We start from the raw sequence: 19,818 nt of genomic DNA, 5'->3' as shown, positions 1-19,818 counted from the left end.
TTCTAAATTGCCAATCTTTATGACTGTGTGTGTGTGTGAGTGTGTGTATGTGTGTATACGCTCTGCAGTGGGTTGGTTCATCATCCAGGGTGTCCCCTGCCTTGTGTCCTGATGGTGTCCAGAGGTTGGGGTCTGAGATGTCTTTTTAAATTGACATTACATTTAATAAATAGTCCGATAAAGAACTTGGAGGTGTTTATCAGTGATGTAATGTTCCTTGCTGATTTTGGATAGCTTTTGTTTTCTAAGTGTTTATTAAATAATTATACACCATTCAGCAAATAACATTAAAAGCACTGACAAGTCAGGTGAATGCCATTGATTATCTCCTCATATTGACACTAGTCTAGTCTAATGGGATGTACAGTATGTGAAGAGTCAGTTCTCGAAGTTGATGTGCAAGAAGTAGGAAAAACGAGCAAGCATAAGATTCTGGGAGACTTTAAAAGGGTGGGTCAGAGTATCTCCATGTACTTCCTCTACAACAGTAACCACTGGCGTCAAGTCAAAGGTCACTGTAACCAACTATTGCTTAGCGACTTGGTGGAAGGGGATGGAGTCCACATTTGATTAGTGCATGAAATGTGACATTTAAAAAAAATCTTACTCTGAGTGGCCACTCTAAGAAAACACTGACCAGATATGGTTTCAGTTTTCTAAAAGCTCCTGATCCGCCATCAGCATTGATCAGAAGTACAGCAGTAACAAATAATGTATCTGTCGCTTCTGTGCTAAAACAGTGTGGACAACATGCCACTATATGGTAAGTTTACTTAACTGGCAATGAGTGTGTGTAATTAATGACATTAACTTGTTTTTTTTTTTGTCTCTATATCTTTTCCACAAATGGTACTGAAAAATATAAACAGGAGAAAAACACACCATTCATACAGCATTCATAATGGATTATGGATTATACAGTACAGTACATGATTTATTGGCACTATGCCAGATGTTTTGACTGTTGAAATTGATCAATTAAAGTGTAGAAGTATGCAAAGTAAAGAAAATACACTGTGTAAGCAACAATGTAATGACTTGTACATTTCAAAAGTGGGTATGAAAAAGGCTTAGAGGCCTAGAGAACTGATCAGCCACTGTTCAAGGCCCACTTTAAAACAACATATCAATTTTTTAAATAAAAAAAAATCAAATACAGCATGTTCAAGATTTATTATTCAGCAGCAGATCCTCTATCCGCAATACACACAGTACTGTATATGCCGTTTTGTTGAAAGATGCCATTTGTAGTCCAATTATTTTAGCAACATTCTGCACAAGGACAGATGAGCCATATTATCTAAACTTGATAAAATGATTAAAATATGGAGTTATTTAACAAAGAAAAATTAAGAATCAGCAATCAGCTTTGCGTTGGTAACACCATCCACTAATGTTTTTATTTTTTACATCTACTTGAGAAAATCCTTATACCAGATTAAACCAGACAATGATCTCAATTATTTAACTAATCTCAAATTAAGTATACAACTTAAATAATAGGTCACAACACAAATAGGTATTGTGGATTTTTTTGTGTGTTAGAGAAGACAATACTAACTCATAGACAAGGTGGTTTTTTTTTTTTTTACCTGTTTGTCTACTTACAATCTATGTTTTACAAAAAAAATTATCTTCTCATATTTGTTCCCCTGTTGTTATGGAACTACTCCAGAATATCCTGTGACACCTTGATCATTTTATAAGTGGTACATCATAATAAATTGACCTGTCTTTTAAAAATGACCTTACACCTAACAGTCTGATAAAGAGTTTAAGTAGCTTGCTTTTGTTTTTCAAGTATTCATTAAAATAATTACACACCAAACAACCATAGCATTAAAAGCACTGACGAGTGAATAACATTGATTGTCTCATTTTATTCCCACTTGTCATGGAATGGGATATACAGCACAGTATTAGCCAGCAAGTGAACACTCAGTTCTCAAAGTTGATGTGCAAAAAGCAGGAAAATGAGCATGCATAATGTGATTTTAACAAGGCTCACATTGTGATGGTTAAAAAGCTGGGTTAGAGCATCTCTGAAATGGCAGGTCTTCTGAAGTGTTCCTGGTATGCAGTGGTTAGAACCAACCAAAAGTAGTCTAAGCTAGGACAGTCTGTGAACTGGTGACAGAGTCATGAGCACCCAAGGCTCATTAATCCTGATAGCCGTGGCTTCTTTCAGCAGAATAACGCTTGCTGCTGCTCAGAGTTGTTTTGATGATACAAAAGGGACCTACACAGTCTTCGGCAGATGTTTTTATTGTTATGGCTGATCTGTGTATAGCTCATACATCAGTACTGTCAGCACAACCACAAACTTGATAAGAAATTAGCAGCCATTTCAAAAGTGGTGGCATAGAATATATTTTCTAAAAAATAGTCATAATAAACAAGTAGGTCTCTGTGAGATCTCCAGTTAAAAGAGTAACATTAATACAATACATATTGAAATTTATAATAATTAACATGATAATAATAAAAAACTCTTAAAGTAAAAGCACATTTTTGGTGGGCTAACAAATGAAAAAGTGTCTGCACACCCACTCTCATTCTCCTCCTATTCTCTCTTCTGCATCGTCACTCCTCTCTTAAACATCCTTGGTGCTCACTTTCATCTTCTGTACAGTTTCCTTAAGAGAGAAATTAAGTGCATGAATAAATATGGATCATGAGTTGCCTAAAGTAAATACTATAAAAATCCTTTATAAAAGTAGAATAGTATAATTAACTGACATGTAATGAGAGATCATTGGATATAGTCACCTGATGTTTGTTGAGCTCGGCGACTCTGCGGCTCCACTCTTCCTCTGTCAACTCTTTATCTTCTCCTTCGATTTCCTCCAAAGCAGGAAACTTCTCTGAACCTACAGTATAAACACAGATGAGAGCCATCTTTCTAGCATAAACTTTTGCACAAAAATCATACAGTTTACCCATCTAAGATGCATAGGGGTAAGCGTAGGGGTAGCACAGTGGTTTAGGCATTGGACTACTGATCAGAAGGTACCAGGTTAAACCCCCAACAGGTCCAAGTTGAGCAAGGCCCTAAACCCTTAACTGCTGAGATAAAAAATATAGGTCACTCTGGATAAGGGCATCTGCCAAATGCCATAAAATGTTCTAAATATACTATGATATGACCAGTGTTGGGTGTAATGCGTTATAGTACTTGGATTACTTTTTTGATGGAACGAGTAATCTAACGCATTAGGTCCGCCATTTAAGTACTCAGTTGTTTAGTTAGTTTTTTTTTTATATGTAATCCGTTATACAGACAATTTATGTAATCCGTGAGCCAGACAGCAGTCTTTCCCAATCGCTGTGTGAAAGTCGTTCTACAAGCCCCACCCCCGATAACCCACCCCTCTCAGTTATACCCCCATCTCACCCATGCGGTTTGACTATGCGAGGACCGACGCGCGGAAAGATGGAAACATAATCACAGCACCAGAACTCTCAGTGAATCATGATGAACCGTACTTACGGCCACCGCGCCAAAGGTGAGATTAGTAGTTAACAGATTTTGGGCCAAACTTCGCTGAGTGATGATGGTAGAACAACATGCATGGGGAATCACAAAGGAGTTTTCATTTTCTGCAGTGGAAAAGTACTCGAACTACGCTGTAACTGTAAGAGATGATTACTTTTTAAAGACAGTAATTTTGTAATGTAATTAGATACTTTAAAAAACTAACGTCCCCCAACACTGGATATGACTTAGATACCATTCTACATCTAAGCAGATCCAACTGCATATACTGGCGATGCTGGCTGATTGAAAGAGACGAGAGGGGAAATGAGGTTGCTGCTGAGGCAGCTACATAAACAACCAATTTTTATGACAGCATGTCGTAATAAAACATTTTGTTCTATTTCTTTACGGTAATCTAATTTAAACATCATGTAATTTAATTTAATATGAATAAAACAGGGGGTGACAGAAGACTTACAGAATTATAGGCATAAATAATTGATAAATTAAGAAGTCTGACGGTATCAGAGTGGAGTTTTCACTAACCGTCGCAGGTCACAGCAGTGCAGACCCAGTTCCCACAGGCGCAGACACAGCGGTTACACTCCATCTGCGTCTCAGCTCCGTCCTCATAGGTCTCATCTTCCAGTGCACACTCTGTATATGATGTAAATAACAAAAAAGATAAAGGTGGCTTCAGGCAATTAAAAAAGTTTTTTTTTTGTTCTCTAAACAAATTGAATTAATGATTTAAATTCTTCAGCGCGATAAAGAATCATTTCATCTTCTTCTACTGTATATATACTGCATATACTATATGTTTAAAGCAAACCTGTACGATAGTGTATACTGTGTACTGCATATTAAAGATGACCATACAACACCAATACTTTAGTGAGTAGTAATTAATTTACTTTTCTCAGGAGGATTGAAGTCAGGCTTGAGGCAGTTGAGAAACTCTTCAAAACTCAGTTTCCAGTCCGCATTCTCATCCGAGAGCTCGATCAGGGCATCCACACACAAACTCCTAATAAAAATGGACATAGAATATACAAGCATACCTTATAATTCAGAAATCCATCTTTCAATCAATTAGTGCGCTGTTAAAATATAGCAACTGTGTAGTCTTGTCTGTGGAAAAAAAAAATCTGGGTTTATAAACTCTGTTATCTATAAAGTAGTTTATATGCAGTTAGACCACACAGCCATGTGTGATAAAGTTAATAGAGCTAATAAACCACTGGCACTGATCTAGAACCCTTGACAAGGATTTGTTGTAGCGCACCACTTTCAAAAGGCATATCTTGTTTTATATTGTTTGTATTATCTGAAAGAGGAGATGCATTTGTGTGTAGCTTCATTAAGCTGATATTAATATTATTATTATTATTATTATTATTATTATAAAAATGAATCAAAGCTCTATTAAACAAGAAGCTGGTAAATAGAGAAGCGAGGTTAGAGAGAATTACTGCACTTGGAATATTCATATACTGTATGTAACACTTGTAGATAAAATAACCCCTGCGCTGCTAATAACTGAACAGGTCTTAAATGAAAAAAAAAAAAGATCTTATGGATTAGGTAACAACATTTTGAACTTTTTAAATTTTAACTCAAGTGCTGACTTAAGTGCTTGGACTCACTTATCTATTTAGCTTAAGAGATAAAGACTTTAACTTGAACCTTTACTGATTTTTGATGGCTCATGAAGTTTCATGTTCAAGAATTGATTTCACTCAGCTTACACTACCAATCAAAATATTCATGTCCGTGACAGGCTTTTTTATTATTATGAGATTTTTTTTTTGTTGTTTAATATAATGCGTAAGAGACTAACACTAGGCATAAAATGATTGACTAATTCCATGATGTTAGACAGTATTAGAAGGAGATGACCTTGACACAAATAAAACATTAACTTTTAGCATATTTATTTTGTAATAACAACAAATTTAACCACCGCAATATTAGTATTGATACGTATTGTCAGGATTTAAACCATAAAATAATTTCTAATCATACATATATTTATTGGTAACAGTATTAATATAAAAGATTTGTTATTATTATTATTATTATTTTATTGTATTTTTTGGGTAGACTGTGCATTAAAGGATTGAATAAGAAATGTATTAACATCATCACTACTCCTTCTGCTGTGACATCCACTTAAAATGCACAAGAACATCACACTTATTTAACTGGACAAGTAAAAAAAAAACAGCCAAAATCTTATTTTGCACATTTTCTCATCCCTATGAAAAGTTTTTCTGGATACACCGCTGCCTGCGTCACACACAGCATGCATCAGATTCGTTACTACCTTCAGACAAACCTTCAGGCATCTCTTTATCGGTCTTTGACACGTGGGTCATAACTGTCCCTTCTGATTAGTTTTTAGACGATAAGTAATAAAGGTGCAACAATTATTTAACATAATCAACAGCGGTTATTAAAAATTAATTAAAAACAAAGCAAAAACTAAAAAAAAAAACAATTTTAAACTGTAGGAGAATTTCACCAAAAATAAATGAATAAACCAAGTTAAAGCTTAAGTAAAACCTTCAGCGAGTCAAGCTAGTGCATCACCTTGATACTTTGTAGATCTTATTTTTAATGACGGACTGCTTCTTGTTTCAGTTAACTGGCTATAATGGAAGTATCGTAATGCTTGTGCTGTTAGCTTGTTGGCTTACTTATCACAAAACAATGTCTCATGGATGATTTTTGCAAAGCAGATGCTGTTTCAATTATGTTAGCTATTGCATTACATGCAGAAGTAAATCAGTGAATTATAGGAGCAGCCTACGCTTTCTCATCTTCTATTTTGTGCTTGTGTTAATAATAGCGTTCATTCCTAATAATAACCTCCTCCACTTAACATAATTAAGTTAGTCTGTGGGTTTGAGATATCAGTAATTCACACTCACTCACTCACTCACTCATCTTCTATACTGCTTTATCCTGTATTCAGGGTCACGGGAACCTGGAGCCTATCCCAGGAGACTTAGGGCACAAGGTGGGGTACTCCCTGAACAGGGTGTCAATCCATCGCAGGGCACACACAATCTGATTCACACACTACGGGCAATTTGTGAATGCCAAGTAGCCTAATCTACATGTCTTTGGACTGTGGGAGGAAACCGGAGTACCCGGAGGAAACCCACCAAACACGGGAGATCATACAAACTCCATGCACATAGAGCTGGGAATCGAACCCGGATCCTGGAGGTGCAAGTGCTAACCACTACACCACCGTGCCGCCGTCAGTAATTCAGTTGTATGACATTTAATCAGCTCAATGGTATTAGGCAGAGAAAAATGGAGACATTCCCAGGGATGCAAAGCTGAGCAGGTGAGGTTAAAGATTCACTGGAGTCTGGAACAGGAGCTACACCCACAAAAAGCAAGGATGGATGGCGAAAAAATCATTGTTGAAAAAAAGGAAATAGACAGATAAGCCAACTACCAAAATGATCAATAATTGCAGACCCATTGCAGAGATGGAGGGAAAAAAGCATCGATTTAGTGGTGCATTGCGATAGTTTTGTGCAGCAATTCATGTATTGCCACACCGACATATTTTAATTTATATATGTTTCCATTTGTGCTGGTTAAATGTTGCTATTCCTTTATAATCCTACAGGTGGCGCTCTAAACTATTTACACATTGGCAGGCAGTGCAGCATCCTGTGTGGTAGAAGCAAATTATTTGTTAGGAAGATATCTGTCCAGATATTATTATTGTTATTAATATTAAATCATGATATTTATAAATTCGTGATACTTACAGTATCTCAATACTAATTACTCTACCATACTACTACCATACTAATTACTAATCAAGTGAGCATGTTTCATGCTTTGAGACAGTTAGGCTCCTGCTCACAATCCTGAAACCTAGTGTGTAACAAGAGGTGGCGCTTATAATGAATATCGAACATGAGGAACGTCTGTGTGTGATCGTGTGTGCTACCTGAGCAACCTGTTGTTCTCCTCATCCGTGTACGAGGTGACGTTGATGGCCGTCTCGTTGTGCTGAACGAACTTGAGGAACTCGGTCGAATCCAGTTGAGCATCTCCATTATCATAGTTCTGCAGGGACAGGGCACACATGCTTGTTTTTATTCTTGCAGCTACTGTTTAGTGCTGTTGTGACTGACATGCTCTTGAGCGGTGCATTAATATAAACCTTGAAGCTGGACCTATTATAATAGCTCCTGGTATGGAAATGAATAAACACCCTCCAATCAATTAGAATCAATAATTTAGCAGTGTTGTCGTATAAAGATATTAATTATACTGGATGTTGACTCGAATAATCCCTTGACACACACACTCACTGTGATTCAGCAGTATTTGCAGAGCTTTACACAGACTAGTCATGATGACACAGCAAGCATATAAACTGCAGGTCACGTATTACACACACACACGCGCGCACACACACACACACACAAGAGCACACACATTTATTTGTATTTCTACTTTTTGGGGAGTTTCCCACTACACTGCATTATTCCTGTAGCTAAAGTTACATAAGAGCCGCTGGCTCTAAAACCTCAAAACACCGAAATGGTGAAATGTGTGTCCGTCAATGTCTCTTATATAACCACAAGAACGACACTGCCATTTTTTTATTTTAGAATGTTAAGTACAGAGGGCAGACTTTTCAGAACTTTAAATATGATTGTTATAATGCAATTTAAGAAAAAACATAAAAACAGAGGATCCACACCTGGAAGTATTCGAGCAGGACGTCGCTGAAGTTGGAGCCTTTGCTCAACCAGCCGTCTGGAACCACCTCGGTTTGCAGCCACTCGATCACGCGGCTCCTCAGCTCATTACGGTCGGCGAGGTAACACACAACTAACCAACAGAAGACAAATGTATAGTGACAGAACATAGGACAACACAAGCAACTTGTATGGCTTTATATATATATATATAAGACAAAAATAAACATATATATATATATATATATATATATATATATATGCAGAGTCAGCCAAAGAAATTTATACACACTGTAGGAAAAAAAATAGTATGATGTATATTATATTGATATAATATCATTCATATTATCATATTATCCTAATATTACTCACTCACTTTCACTCATCATCATTACCGCTTTATCCTGTATTCAGGCTCATGGGGACCTGGAGTCTATCCCAGGAGGCTTAGGGCACAAGGCGGGGTACACCCTGGACAGGGTGGCAATCCATCGCAAGGCACACCCACATACACACACTCACACACCCATTCACACACTACGGGCAATTTTGGGAACGCCTATTTAGCCTAACGTGCATATCTTTGGACTGTGGGAGGAAACCGGAGTACCCGGAGGAAACCCACCAAGCACGCAAAATCGAACCCAGTCCCTGGAGATGCAAGGCGACAGTGCTAACCACTACATCACCGAGCTGGCATCCTAAAATGATTTTTTATTTTGCCTGACTCTGTATATATAATTTTACTTAGATTTCATAAAAAAATAAATAAATAAATACATTCATAGCGAATGTAATCACAGTTAAACAGAGGACAATTCCAGCTCTTGAGAACGTACTTTCAATACACAGTATATTATCCAAACCTTGTAAAGTTGGATGGAGATTTTTATTTCACAGGTTGATATGCCTATAGTTGTTTTTATTTTCTAAATGTATATATAATAACTGTGTATATACTGTGTATTCTAGCTTGAAATTCGTGATGGTTTCTCAAAGAACTGTGGTGTGTGTGTATGTATGTGCGTGTATGTATGTGTGTGTGTATGTATGTGCGTGTATGTATGTATGTGTGTGTGTGTGTGTATGTGTGTGTGTGTGTGGGGTTTACTCACTTGGGCTGGCAACAACCTTGTTTGTCTTCTTCTCTAAAATAAAAAAAAGTTTGTGAGATAAAAAAAATATGTGAGAAGGGGCACCGAGTTCGAGGGTAGCGCTGGTGAGCAAACAAAGTCCGCCTGAACTCTTCTTTATATAAGGAGTGAATTTTTAAACACCTATAGGAATTACTGATTCAAGAATATCGATTTGATTTGTTTAGATTTAGACTTGTCTCAGATGAAGGAAGAGAGGAAGCAATTTCATAAACCTTTCAGCACCTGTAATAAGTATTAGACGTACAAAATTCTATCATCAGATACTCTCTCTCTCTCAAACCTTTAAGTCTAGATTATGTGTTACTATAGACAGACTACAATACTACATTATACAGTACATACTCCTACCTTCTGCAACGGCCACATATGACTATAGTATTATTATAAAAAAATGTTAAGTCTCCTTGACAGATAAACATAACACTCACACCCACAAACACACACCTTCACAGTGTCCATCATACGCCACATGTATCTTGAGTCCGGTCAGACAGGCGTCACGGTGAAGCTCGCAGTGGTTGCGGTACGTCTTGCCGTTACTCCCACATACTGAACGCTTGTGAGGCTTACATTGCTGAACAAGTCAGACACACACACACACACAAGTATGTAATAACCTGCCTTTCTATACTCTTGCATATGTTTTTTATACCAATAAACCTTTCTGGTGTGTTCTGTGAGTGACACATGTAGTGTAAATGTGACTGTAGTGTACAGGTGTGTGTAGTCGTAGCCACGTCTATCCACCTACCAATACTGGAACAGAAAGAAAAAACCTCTGACAGTATGAATAAAGTGTGTGTGTGCAGGATATAGAAGTGTATAAGGCATCACATTTGTCCATGTTTCTTGTGTTTGCATGTAATTCATTCACCTCAATACACAGGCAGGAGGGTTCCCCTTTCTCAGTCACAGCGCATTCTCGTCCTGCTCCGCAAAACACATTCGCACACACTTTGCTCTTACTTTTCAGCTGCTGCGTAAAGAAAGAAAGAAACAAATGCAACAACTGTAAGCATAAATTGACAAATTTCCACGTATACAATTCTACAGCTCACAGCACAGCAAACCTTTCAATAACCTAAAGATCAGACAATAACCTTGCTGCCATCTAGTGGTAATAAAAAGTATTACAGTTACAAAACTGTCAATCATTTATTCATTCATCTTTTATAAGGTGTTCAGGACTTAGCGCATGACACGGGATACATCTTGTACAGGGTTCCAATCGACCGTAGGATACACACTATACATACAACGTAATCATGGTACATTTAAAAGATGTCCCATCATGTAGTGCAAGCTGCAGGCGTTAGTCATCTCTATCTCTCTAACAATCAGCTGTTATGTGTATACACATGAACATCAACACATAATTAACATAGTCCTGCTAGTATTAGTCACGTCTCTTCCACTGAATCAAGCACAAACACACACATACATACTGAAATCTGCTGTTCTTGCAGTGAGTCACACACACACACACAGGCATACACACACAGAGCCATCTTGTCCCTTTAACTACGCTCCAGATGGGGCTCAGAACTGTTAACCTTTGACCTTTAAGTTAAAGGGAATGACGACTAGAGCCTGGAGCTTACCATAATAATAGCCCTGCGCATGCCCTCACACACACACACACACACACACACACACACACACACACACACACAATGAAGCTGCAGAACAGATGGCACACACATACCGTCAGCTGGTTTTTGTGTCTCTTTTCTTTTAAAAGCATACACGGTCAGCAAGAGCTACAGTTTACAGACTCTGGGACGGGATGATATATCGATACTGAAATAAATGTATAAAATCCTAGCTCTTATGTACTGACAGCTGCGTGTGCATACTTGGTCAAAGAGCTCATGACAACAGATGGTGCTAATTCACAGGATAGTGTAGACAGCGACAAGATGAGAGACAGGACATGCACCTCTCTCAGAGAGGAAGAGGATATGAACGGGTACTTTTGTTCTGTGTCTTGTCCTTAGACAGGCCGTGTGAGTGTGTCAGTATTTTCTCTGGACCTGCAGCCAGACAGCACGAGTATACAGTAATAAAGATGAATAAAAGCGAGGAAGCGAGAAAAGCAAATATTCTCCCCTCTGGAGCAGAAGCGAAGGAATGTGAGAGTCTTTCCAAATCTCAGGCTTATATACACCCTCTCTGTACGGTCGTCATCTCTGCAGTAGCCCCAGGCATCATTTAATTTTATCTAAGTGTGAAACTGTGTGCATCTATTAGCGGTGGCCTTTATTTTGTTAGCGAAGTCACCGCTAGGTCAAATGTTTAGCCAAAACCACTCATTAAATCTTAAATCTTAGTGATAAAAATCTGACAAAATCTAAAATGGTCTCTGATATCGTCACAGGTTTAGCAAGACACAACCTGCAGCTCCTGAAATTAGCCTGATTACAGCGATTAGTGTGTGTCAGCCTGAGGTTATCTTCAAATCTTTCTGCCCCACTTTGGTGAGCGAGTGTTTTTCCTGTGCAGAAGGTGAGCACGAAGCATTACAGTTGTGGTGAAGAAAGTATTTGTGAACAGCTCTGTGTAATCAGATAAGCTCGATTAGCCCTGACTTGTGATCGGGTTCTGTCTCAGCAGGTCACCAAAGCTTAGCAGTTTTCAAAAAGTCAAAATATGAAATGTGCAACAGGTAAAAAAAAAAAAAAAACCTTATTTTTTCACAACTCCACGTAATTCACTTGAAACTCAATTAGGGCATCTATTTTTGTTTGCAAAGGTGTGTTCAAGTCAAACCGGGACTTGCGATGAAATTTCTCGTGAATAAACCCAATAAAGCATAGTACGTACGGTGATGAGACGCTTAGCCATAGTAACGCATCTGAATGGTGCAAACATAATATATTAAAGAAGATTCCATACTTTTGTGAATCACAATTTCCCCTGAGGTGGCTGTGAACATTCAGAGTGGAAAAGCCTGATCCTTAAAAATGGACGGATAACTTGTCGTCAACTTGCGGTAGCTTCACAAACACCACTTGCACATTACATGGACTCCCTGGGAGTTATTGCCACCTCCCCCATGCAGTCCTGACCTCGCTCCGAGCCATTTCCACATGCTTGGGCGATTATAGGAGTTGCTGGGAGGCCAGCATTCCAGATGTGAAGCAAGCAGTCTGATCATGGCTCTGGTGAAAACTTGATGAACTCTGAAACTCGATGGTATACAAGCACTAGTAAGATGCTGGGATAAGTGCATTAGTGTAGCAGGGGATTATATAGAGAAAGAAAGAAAGAAATGCCACAAAGAAGTATGAGTGGGACTTGTGTACGATTAATGATGATTCATGTTAATGATCAAAACATGGCTAATGGTCTTACTTAATAAGACTTTACTTTACCACGTTACTTTATTCCAACAGCAAGTGTTATACAGTTCACAAAGGACACAACTAAGATAACAAAACCAAACTTATTAAACTAACCGTGTTTTTGTTGATCATAAAAAAGGCAAAACATGTTCACAAAGTAAATAAGTACACAATGGGGTTTAAAAGGCTGCATCTGGCAACCACAGTAGAGAATTACGAAGATTGTTTTTACTGTTTTCTTAATACCAACAGTATTTAAGAGGGGTGTGGTTTCTTGCATTGATGGGGTATCACAAACACACACACACACACACACACACACACACTTGTAATGAAAGAGCAGGCAGTGCATTCCTCACATTCCAAGTCACGTCTGGTGAGTGTGCCGGGTAAAAGACCCTAGGATGAAAGGCAGGACAACACACAGACACACACACCAGATGTGTGTGTATTCAAACAGATGCACAACTTTGTCTAACCTTTTACACTCTAACTGAGAAACAGTAGGATGTGATGTTACATTTACTGGACAGGTGTGTGTGGCTCTATTAGTGCTTGGCAATCAGCTGCTACAGATGGTAGATGGTGATCGCCAGCTACCCCCAACCACACACACACACACACACACACACACACACACACACACACACACAGGCACACGCAGGGTGAGTTCACACTCAGACCCCATGACCTGGGGTGTGACAGACTTGTACTAGGACAGCTGGCGTTCGTCTGATGAGAGAAAAGAGAAGAGTGGAGGGAGCTCAGGCCAGCTTCCTGTGAGAAGTGTGAGTGTGTTGTTTTACACGAAACGAACAGATGATTCAGAAATCGAAATACGCATCAATTACTAATAAAGTACCCAGTCGCAGACTTGCACTGCGTTTGATTAACTTTAAAGGTGGGAAGCCTTAACACAGATGGTGAAACACAGATGCCTTTATCAAAGTGTGTGTTTTGTTAGAGATAAGCTATCCAGTCGAGATTACTAATCAGCAGCATAATGCGGGAGATCCGCGACATAAACTGTACTGTTTCACTGCACCGCGAGTTTTCAGAACAGATGCTTCATGCTACTTGAATCTCCGCCTATCAATCCTTTCATTTTTTTCTTAGGTTTTTTTGAGAATTTTTTTCAAAAGTTTTAACCCCCCTCCCCCCCTTTATGCAAAGTGCCTAAAGTCACAATTTGGTTGTTTATGTTACAACCTCAGCAGCGACCTCATTTCCCCTCTCATCTGTTCCGATCACCGTTATAACTAATCACCAGCCTGATCATCTGTCAGAATATTCACCTGGTTCCCATAAACAATAAGTGTTCCTCTGAAACTGGGATTATCTGCACGTGCACTTTATGTCGTCTCTTCTGTATAAAAACGTAGATAGTTCGCAGCTAGCCGGCTAATTAGGTCTCTAAGTTAGCTAGTTAGTCTTTTGGTAATTTATGTTGTTAATTTATGTTGCATGTAGCGCCTTGGTCCTGGAGGAACGTTGTTTCGTTTCACTGTGTACTAAAGCCTACTTGACTTGAGGGAACCGGAGAGTACAGAAAAGTCCTTCTGGAAGCCTAGTGAACTATTCCTCAAGACTTTATTAAAAATACGCAAAAGTCTGGCTCTTTGGAAGGAAAACCTGAGAGTGAAATACTGCAAATGCAAGACTTTTACACTGTATTGAAAAAAATAACTACAGTTATCTGGTGTGCACAAGACACTTTCTGGCGGCCACCAAGTAGTATTTTTTTATTTGATGGTTAGTTAGTTTGTTTGCTTTTCGTCTGGACCTGCTGATGTATTGGAGGTTAACTACAGTATTTCTGCCAGTCATGGCCACCTTCACAGTCCTGAGTGTGTTTCTCTAAAATATGATAAAATATAAAGATACACTACTACTATTACACTACTCAAATTACTCAGAACTGATTGTTCCATGCATATGCCATTTTAGCCTGGTTCAAGTTGCCCTGAATCAAGACTCCTGCTTGTTAAACATGGAGATAAGCTTGGCTGCTCACACATGTTTCTAATTAGTCTTCCACAAAGATGGAGGGAGAGATCTGCATTTCTCAACTCCACATACACTAACTTGATCACACACTCTTTCACAGCAATGCAGCTGAGATCACTCTTATGTTAAGTTATGCATAAATGTACCAAAACTACTGCATCAAATCGATGATCTAGTCTTTTAGAAATGTGTTGAGTCTCATGCAAGAAGAAGAAGAAAAAAAAAAACTTTTTTTTCCCACCTCAATAGACACATACATATTCAACTATCCTTAGAAACACAATGGAACAAAGACTGTATTTCTCAGCCAAGCTCTTCTTAGTGATTCATTTCGCTTTTCAGATTGTGTGAACCTTTTTATATACAGTACGATCTTTTTACAATTATTATTAACAAAGCCTTTGCTATGGAGCTTTATCCTCCTGTCTCACTGGATTATTCTCTAGATGAATATGTCACTAAGGAGAGGAGAATAGCCAAGAGACACCAACGTCGTGAGGGGGGTGTTTTTAAAGCAACAGCGTGTCAGTAAGATATCGATCTTGAATTGAAATTTAACACCGGCAATTTGTCTCACGAGGAATTTCTTGTGACGTCACAGTGTCTGTTAAGCAGCCCCAATTCCCCTTTGGTCAGTTTTTTTTTCTCCCTATTGAATTTGCTTTGAATTTCTTGTTCTCACTCTGTAGGTTTGCTTCTGCTAGGATGGAGTTTTGGGATTAATAGCTGACAGATGTTCAGTAACCATTCCAAATCATGTTTTTCTAGTGTTTATATTTTATCATGAGATAAATCACAAAATACCGAAGTGGCTCTCCTTTTCTCATCACGTTTAGGCAGTACATGAGTCTGTACCCTCGACGGGTTTATTTTGTTAAAAAAATACTTTTAAAACTGAACGTGTATCCAAGGTCAGGGCATACATGCTCTCTGAATGATACAACATCCTTCACTCCTGCTAACAATTATCACACAGTTGTGCTGGCAGTCACTTTTTCTCCTTTAAGCTTTCTCTTACAGAAGCAACTTAAAGAAAGAAAGAAAGAAAGAAAGAAAGAAAGAAATTAGCTGCATTTACATGGATCCTAATATTCCACTAATTATTGGAATCGTAGCTAATCAGAATAAACATGGACAATGTAAACACCGCTATCAGAAAAGTTTGACCTGATCGGCCCAATCTTGCGTGTTTCATTACCTAAATGTAATTTTCTTCCATAAAATCCCACCTAAGCAGTGCTTAAAACCTACTTACTTTGATAAATCACAGTTCAAATGATATCGGTAGTAGAACATTGCATACTGTAGCTGAATTACATATTCATATGTAAAATTTAACTACAATTACCATCATATTTAATCATCTTGCCAAGAACCTTTTTGTTTAGTACAACACGATTTCTCAGTGGTAATTCACTCCTTGTGGTAAAGACTGTCCAGCACTTCCTGCTTCATGAATTTTACATCGGTTTATTTTGTTTTTGATAAGGGCATGCTAGCTAGCCTGGGTCATGTTATTAATAATTCAGAAACCCTTGACATTCTCTCAAATCGATCAGCCCTGAGGGTGGGACAGGAGTGTGAGCTGTCAATCAAGGAAGAGACCGTTTCTGACGACTCAAACTCTAACTCCTGTAAGGATAAATGTTTGTGCATGGCTCTAACCAGCTAAAGCTGAGGAATGAGCCCAGAAAAAGCATGAGGACATGGAGATTTTTACCCGAAACTGCTTACAGGATTAGAAAAGTTTGAAAGCCAGAGCACAGTTAGGCGAGAAAACACTCTTCAGTGTCAAAACTGTTCTCTGGATGTAAAGTAACATTTGTTCAGGTTTAATTTGTGCTTTTTTTAGCCTCACAATCTTAACTGCTATGTTAACTGATCATATGGTGGTAGAACAATGAGCGAAGGTGTGTGTGTTTAAAGGACCTTTCAGCACACACATGAAAAGACGAGCACATCTGCTGCATTCAGCCGTGTTTGTCGACACCTGAATTCCAAAAAATGCCAGCTGACTGACTCACCGGCAGCTGTTCAAGTGCCAGAGACACACAAACACATCATTAGTGGCTACAGTGTGTCTGTCGAGTGTATGTACAAAGACGACAGTATGTTCCGTGTGTATGTGTTTGGCAGAGCCTCGGCGTGCTCTAACATCTCCGTAGCACCCAAGTGATAATGGTTTTAATTGCTGGCATAAGAATACGTCAGTGCCAGGACGAACACCAGCTGTATACATCTGTCTTACAGCCTCCTGGGTTTCCATTTGGCTTTTACACTTATCTGTTTGCTTGAGTTCATTTACAGTCAAGCTGAGCGACCGGGAGGCCACACAACATGTTCATTAACTAAATAAACATCTTCAACTTGGCCGCCAAGCAAGAGAGTGATAAAGTCACACGGAGAGGAAAGACCACCAACATGCGTGAAATGTTTCACTCCAAACAACCTGCATTCAAGTATATTATATTCATTGTTAGAAAACCTTCTCGAATGTACTTAAATAACTAAGAAAGTTTTTTTAGTATCCAAAATCCTTCAATTAAGCCCTACTTCAATTAAATAAAATCACTAAAATGCTAGTTTTAAAATAATGATTAAATTTAAACAAAGCTGTTGTTCCTGTCCTTATAAAACATTCTTTTTTAACGTTTGACTTTCTTCCTCATTTTAAATGGGTTGAGCTTAATTAAAAAAAAATGAAGGTAACAATTAATCGAATTAATTTATTCAATTGATGGTCCACTATGTTTTTATTGTTATTGCTACGATCCATCATGTGTTTATTGTTATTGGTACGTTAAATGGGGTGGAATATCTGGAAGCTAGTTAAGTGCCTGTTATTACTTCAAATATAACTCTAAAGTGTAGTTTCCTGAACAGTCTCTCTTTTTCTTTATGAAGGAAATAACACTATATAATATAATATTATACTTTTAAAATAATATCATAAGCAAATCAAAGCATAACTAAAATCAAACATGTTTTTTTTTCAAACTGACATTGCATTTTCTTTTATAAAAAAAAAAATGTCCATTATTTCTTATTGCATCAGTTTTAGCCTTAAAGCTCAGAGCAGAAATAAATAAGTAAAATGCTTTAGTTAAAATCCAGAAGTAAAATGTCATATTTTAGGTGAAAATCCAGCGCAACTGGATCATTTTCTTTTAAGTTTGAGAGATACTATTTGTAATTTGTTTAGTAAAGAGCTAATCATTAAATAATTAAAATAATTCTCCAATAAACATATACAGTATTGTGAGCCAAATGTTCAGTATCATTTCATTAGTAGTATATAATTATAAAAATACAAAGATAAACTCTCAAATTTTAAGTTGCATCGAACTAATTGACTATTTACAGCCTGGATGTTATTTGGAAACACTAATAAATATTTTATAAATGAAAGTGTATCCAAAATAAAATTAAAGGTAAACCCACCTCGGCTTGACAGACAGCCACAGCAAGCAAAACCAACAAAGATGCGCTTCTCAACATCTGCAAAAGAAAGAAAAAGCTTTACAAAACTGTTATAGTCAAACTTTTAAAACTAGCCAAAGCCTTAACTCTTAAAACTTTCACTCGAGTATTAAAGCACTAACTTACTCTACTCACTGTTCTTGCTCTCGCGCGCTCTGCGTGTGTCCGCGTGCGTGTGTCAACCTTTTGTATCCACAGCTGTGACGCTGAGAGCTGGAGAAAAAGCTCGCGCGCAGAACTCCAGGGCTGTGTCCCAAACCGCACACTAGCCTACTACATAGTGTAGAAACATAGTGCCCTAAAATAGGGGGCGTGTGGTTGGCTAATTACCCCTTTTATCGCGGAGTTTACCTCAGTGAACGTTTTATTTATCTGCTAGCTCTACGACAATAATACTTGACACCCTGTAGTACAGTATGAATATAAACATTTATTTTGTACGATTTGTAAATAAATTACAATATAAATACAACAAATTCTGTATATATTTTCGTAGATAGTCTATGAGTTTAAGCTGACAAGTCCAAAACAATATGTTTGAACGTTTTGAAAGTGCCTCCTCCTCCTCCTCCTTCTTCTTCTTCTAACTTCTAGCTTCCTTTAAAGAAAATACACATTTTCCCTCACAAACCCACATCATCACCGCCAACGTCTTGGTGCGACAGAACACAGCACACCCCCAGAAACCCTGTGCAGCCAGGCCCTGAGGGGCCAAGGCCACCCCAGTGGCATAAGGGGAAACCCCAAATTTAAGTGGTTACACAGTTTTAATGTTATGGCTGATCTGTATATCTGTGTGTGGGTTGGTGTCAGTCCTGGCTCTCGGTTTTGTGGGAGGTAGAAACTGTTATGTATCCTGACCATGAAAACTGTTACACAGCCTGACCATGTGTGTCATGGTGCTTTGGTACCTTTTGCCAGATGGTAGGAGTGTGAAGAGTTTGTGTGGAAAGTGCATGTGGTCATCCACAATGTTGGTGGCCTTTGGTGTCTTTACGTGATTTTTAATGCAATTAAGCTAACTGCTAGCCTGTGGGATTTGACTATAATTTATGAACATATGTAATGATCTGAAGCAATGTAATTGATTTTAATGTGGTAATGTGATGTAAATAGGTTTTTTTTTTCCTCCCAATGTTATTTCAAATTTAGCACACTTCCTGGTCATTTCCATTTATTTCCATTTAAATTCATCTTAATATTTTCTCCCATTGTATAGATACGTTTTTATATTTCTTAAATATTTTTTGAATTTTTTTATATTCTATTTATTTCTTGTTAACTGTTTTTTTACATTTTTAATGTCATGGGCGGTCGTTTAAGCATTTCACTGCATATCGTACCGTGTATGACCGTGTATGTGAAAAATAAAATTTGAATTTAAAGTATGATGTATATCCGGACGGACACCTTTTCTAACAGTGAAAAGCTTTTCTAAGTAACAGAAACTGCATGTTAGTCATCCTAAATTCAGCTGAGAAACAAGAAAAGAAGGTGAGGAAATGATTGTTTATAGAGATAACAGGAGATAGCTTGTTCTGTGAACATCAATTATACGTAGTTATGCTGTTATCATAACATGAACCAACATCTGGATGGTAACAGAAACTTTT

General features: G+C 37.9%; 1 protein-coding gene across 3 annotated transcripts; it reads right to left on the bottom strand.

Annotated features, from left to right (window-relative positions):
- Positions 1–1,860: 1,860 nt before the first annotated feature.
- fstl1a (follistatin-like 1a) lies at positions 1,861–18,431 on the bottom strand. Of its 3 annotated transcripts, none has more exons than XM_053477738.1 (11): positions 18,332–18,431; positions 18,167–18,223; positions 10,249–10,347; positions 9,819–9,948; positions 9,333–9,365; positions 8,220–8,350; positions 7,458–7,576; positions 4,393–4,505; positions 4,025–4,135; positions 2,770–2,870; positions 1,861–2,636 (listed from the first exon to the last, which is right to left on the bottom strand). In XM_053477738.1, the coding sequence occupies exons 2-11, from the start codon at positions 18,221–18,223 to the stop codon at positions 2,595–2,597; spliced, it is 936 nt and encodes a 311-aa protein (XP_053333713.1). In that variant the 5' UTR covers positions 18,332–18,431; the 3' UTR covers positions 1,861–2,594. The 3 variants fall into 3 exon arrangements, with proteins under 3 accessions (XP_053333713.1, XP_053333711.1, XP_053333712.1); XM_053477736.1 differs by having other exon boundaries at positions 10,249–10,350; positions 18,332–18,411; XM_053477737.1 differs by having other exon boundaries at positions 10,249–10,350; positions 18,341–18,389.
- Positions 18,432–19,818: the final 1,387 nt, after the last annotated feature.

The sequence above is a fragment of the Clarias gariepinus genome, chromosome 18 (assembly GCF_024256425.1).
Source record: "Clarias gariepinus isolate MV-2021 ecotype Netherlands chromosome 18, CGAR_prim_01v2, whole genome shotgun sequence".
Classification (NCBI taxonomy): Eukaryota; Metazoa; Chordata; class Actinopteri; order Siluriformes; family Clariidae; genus Clarias; species Clarias gariepinus.
The sequence above is the reverse complement of the archived record's forward strand: the minus strand, read 5'-3'. Positions and strand labels throughout refer to the sequence as shown.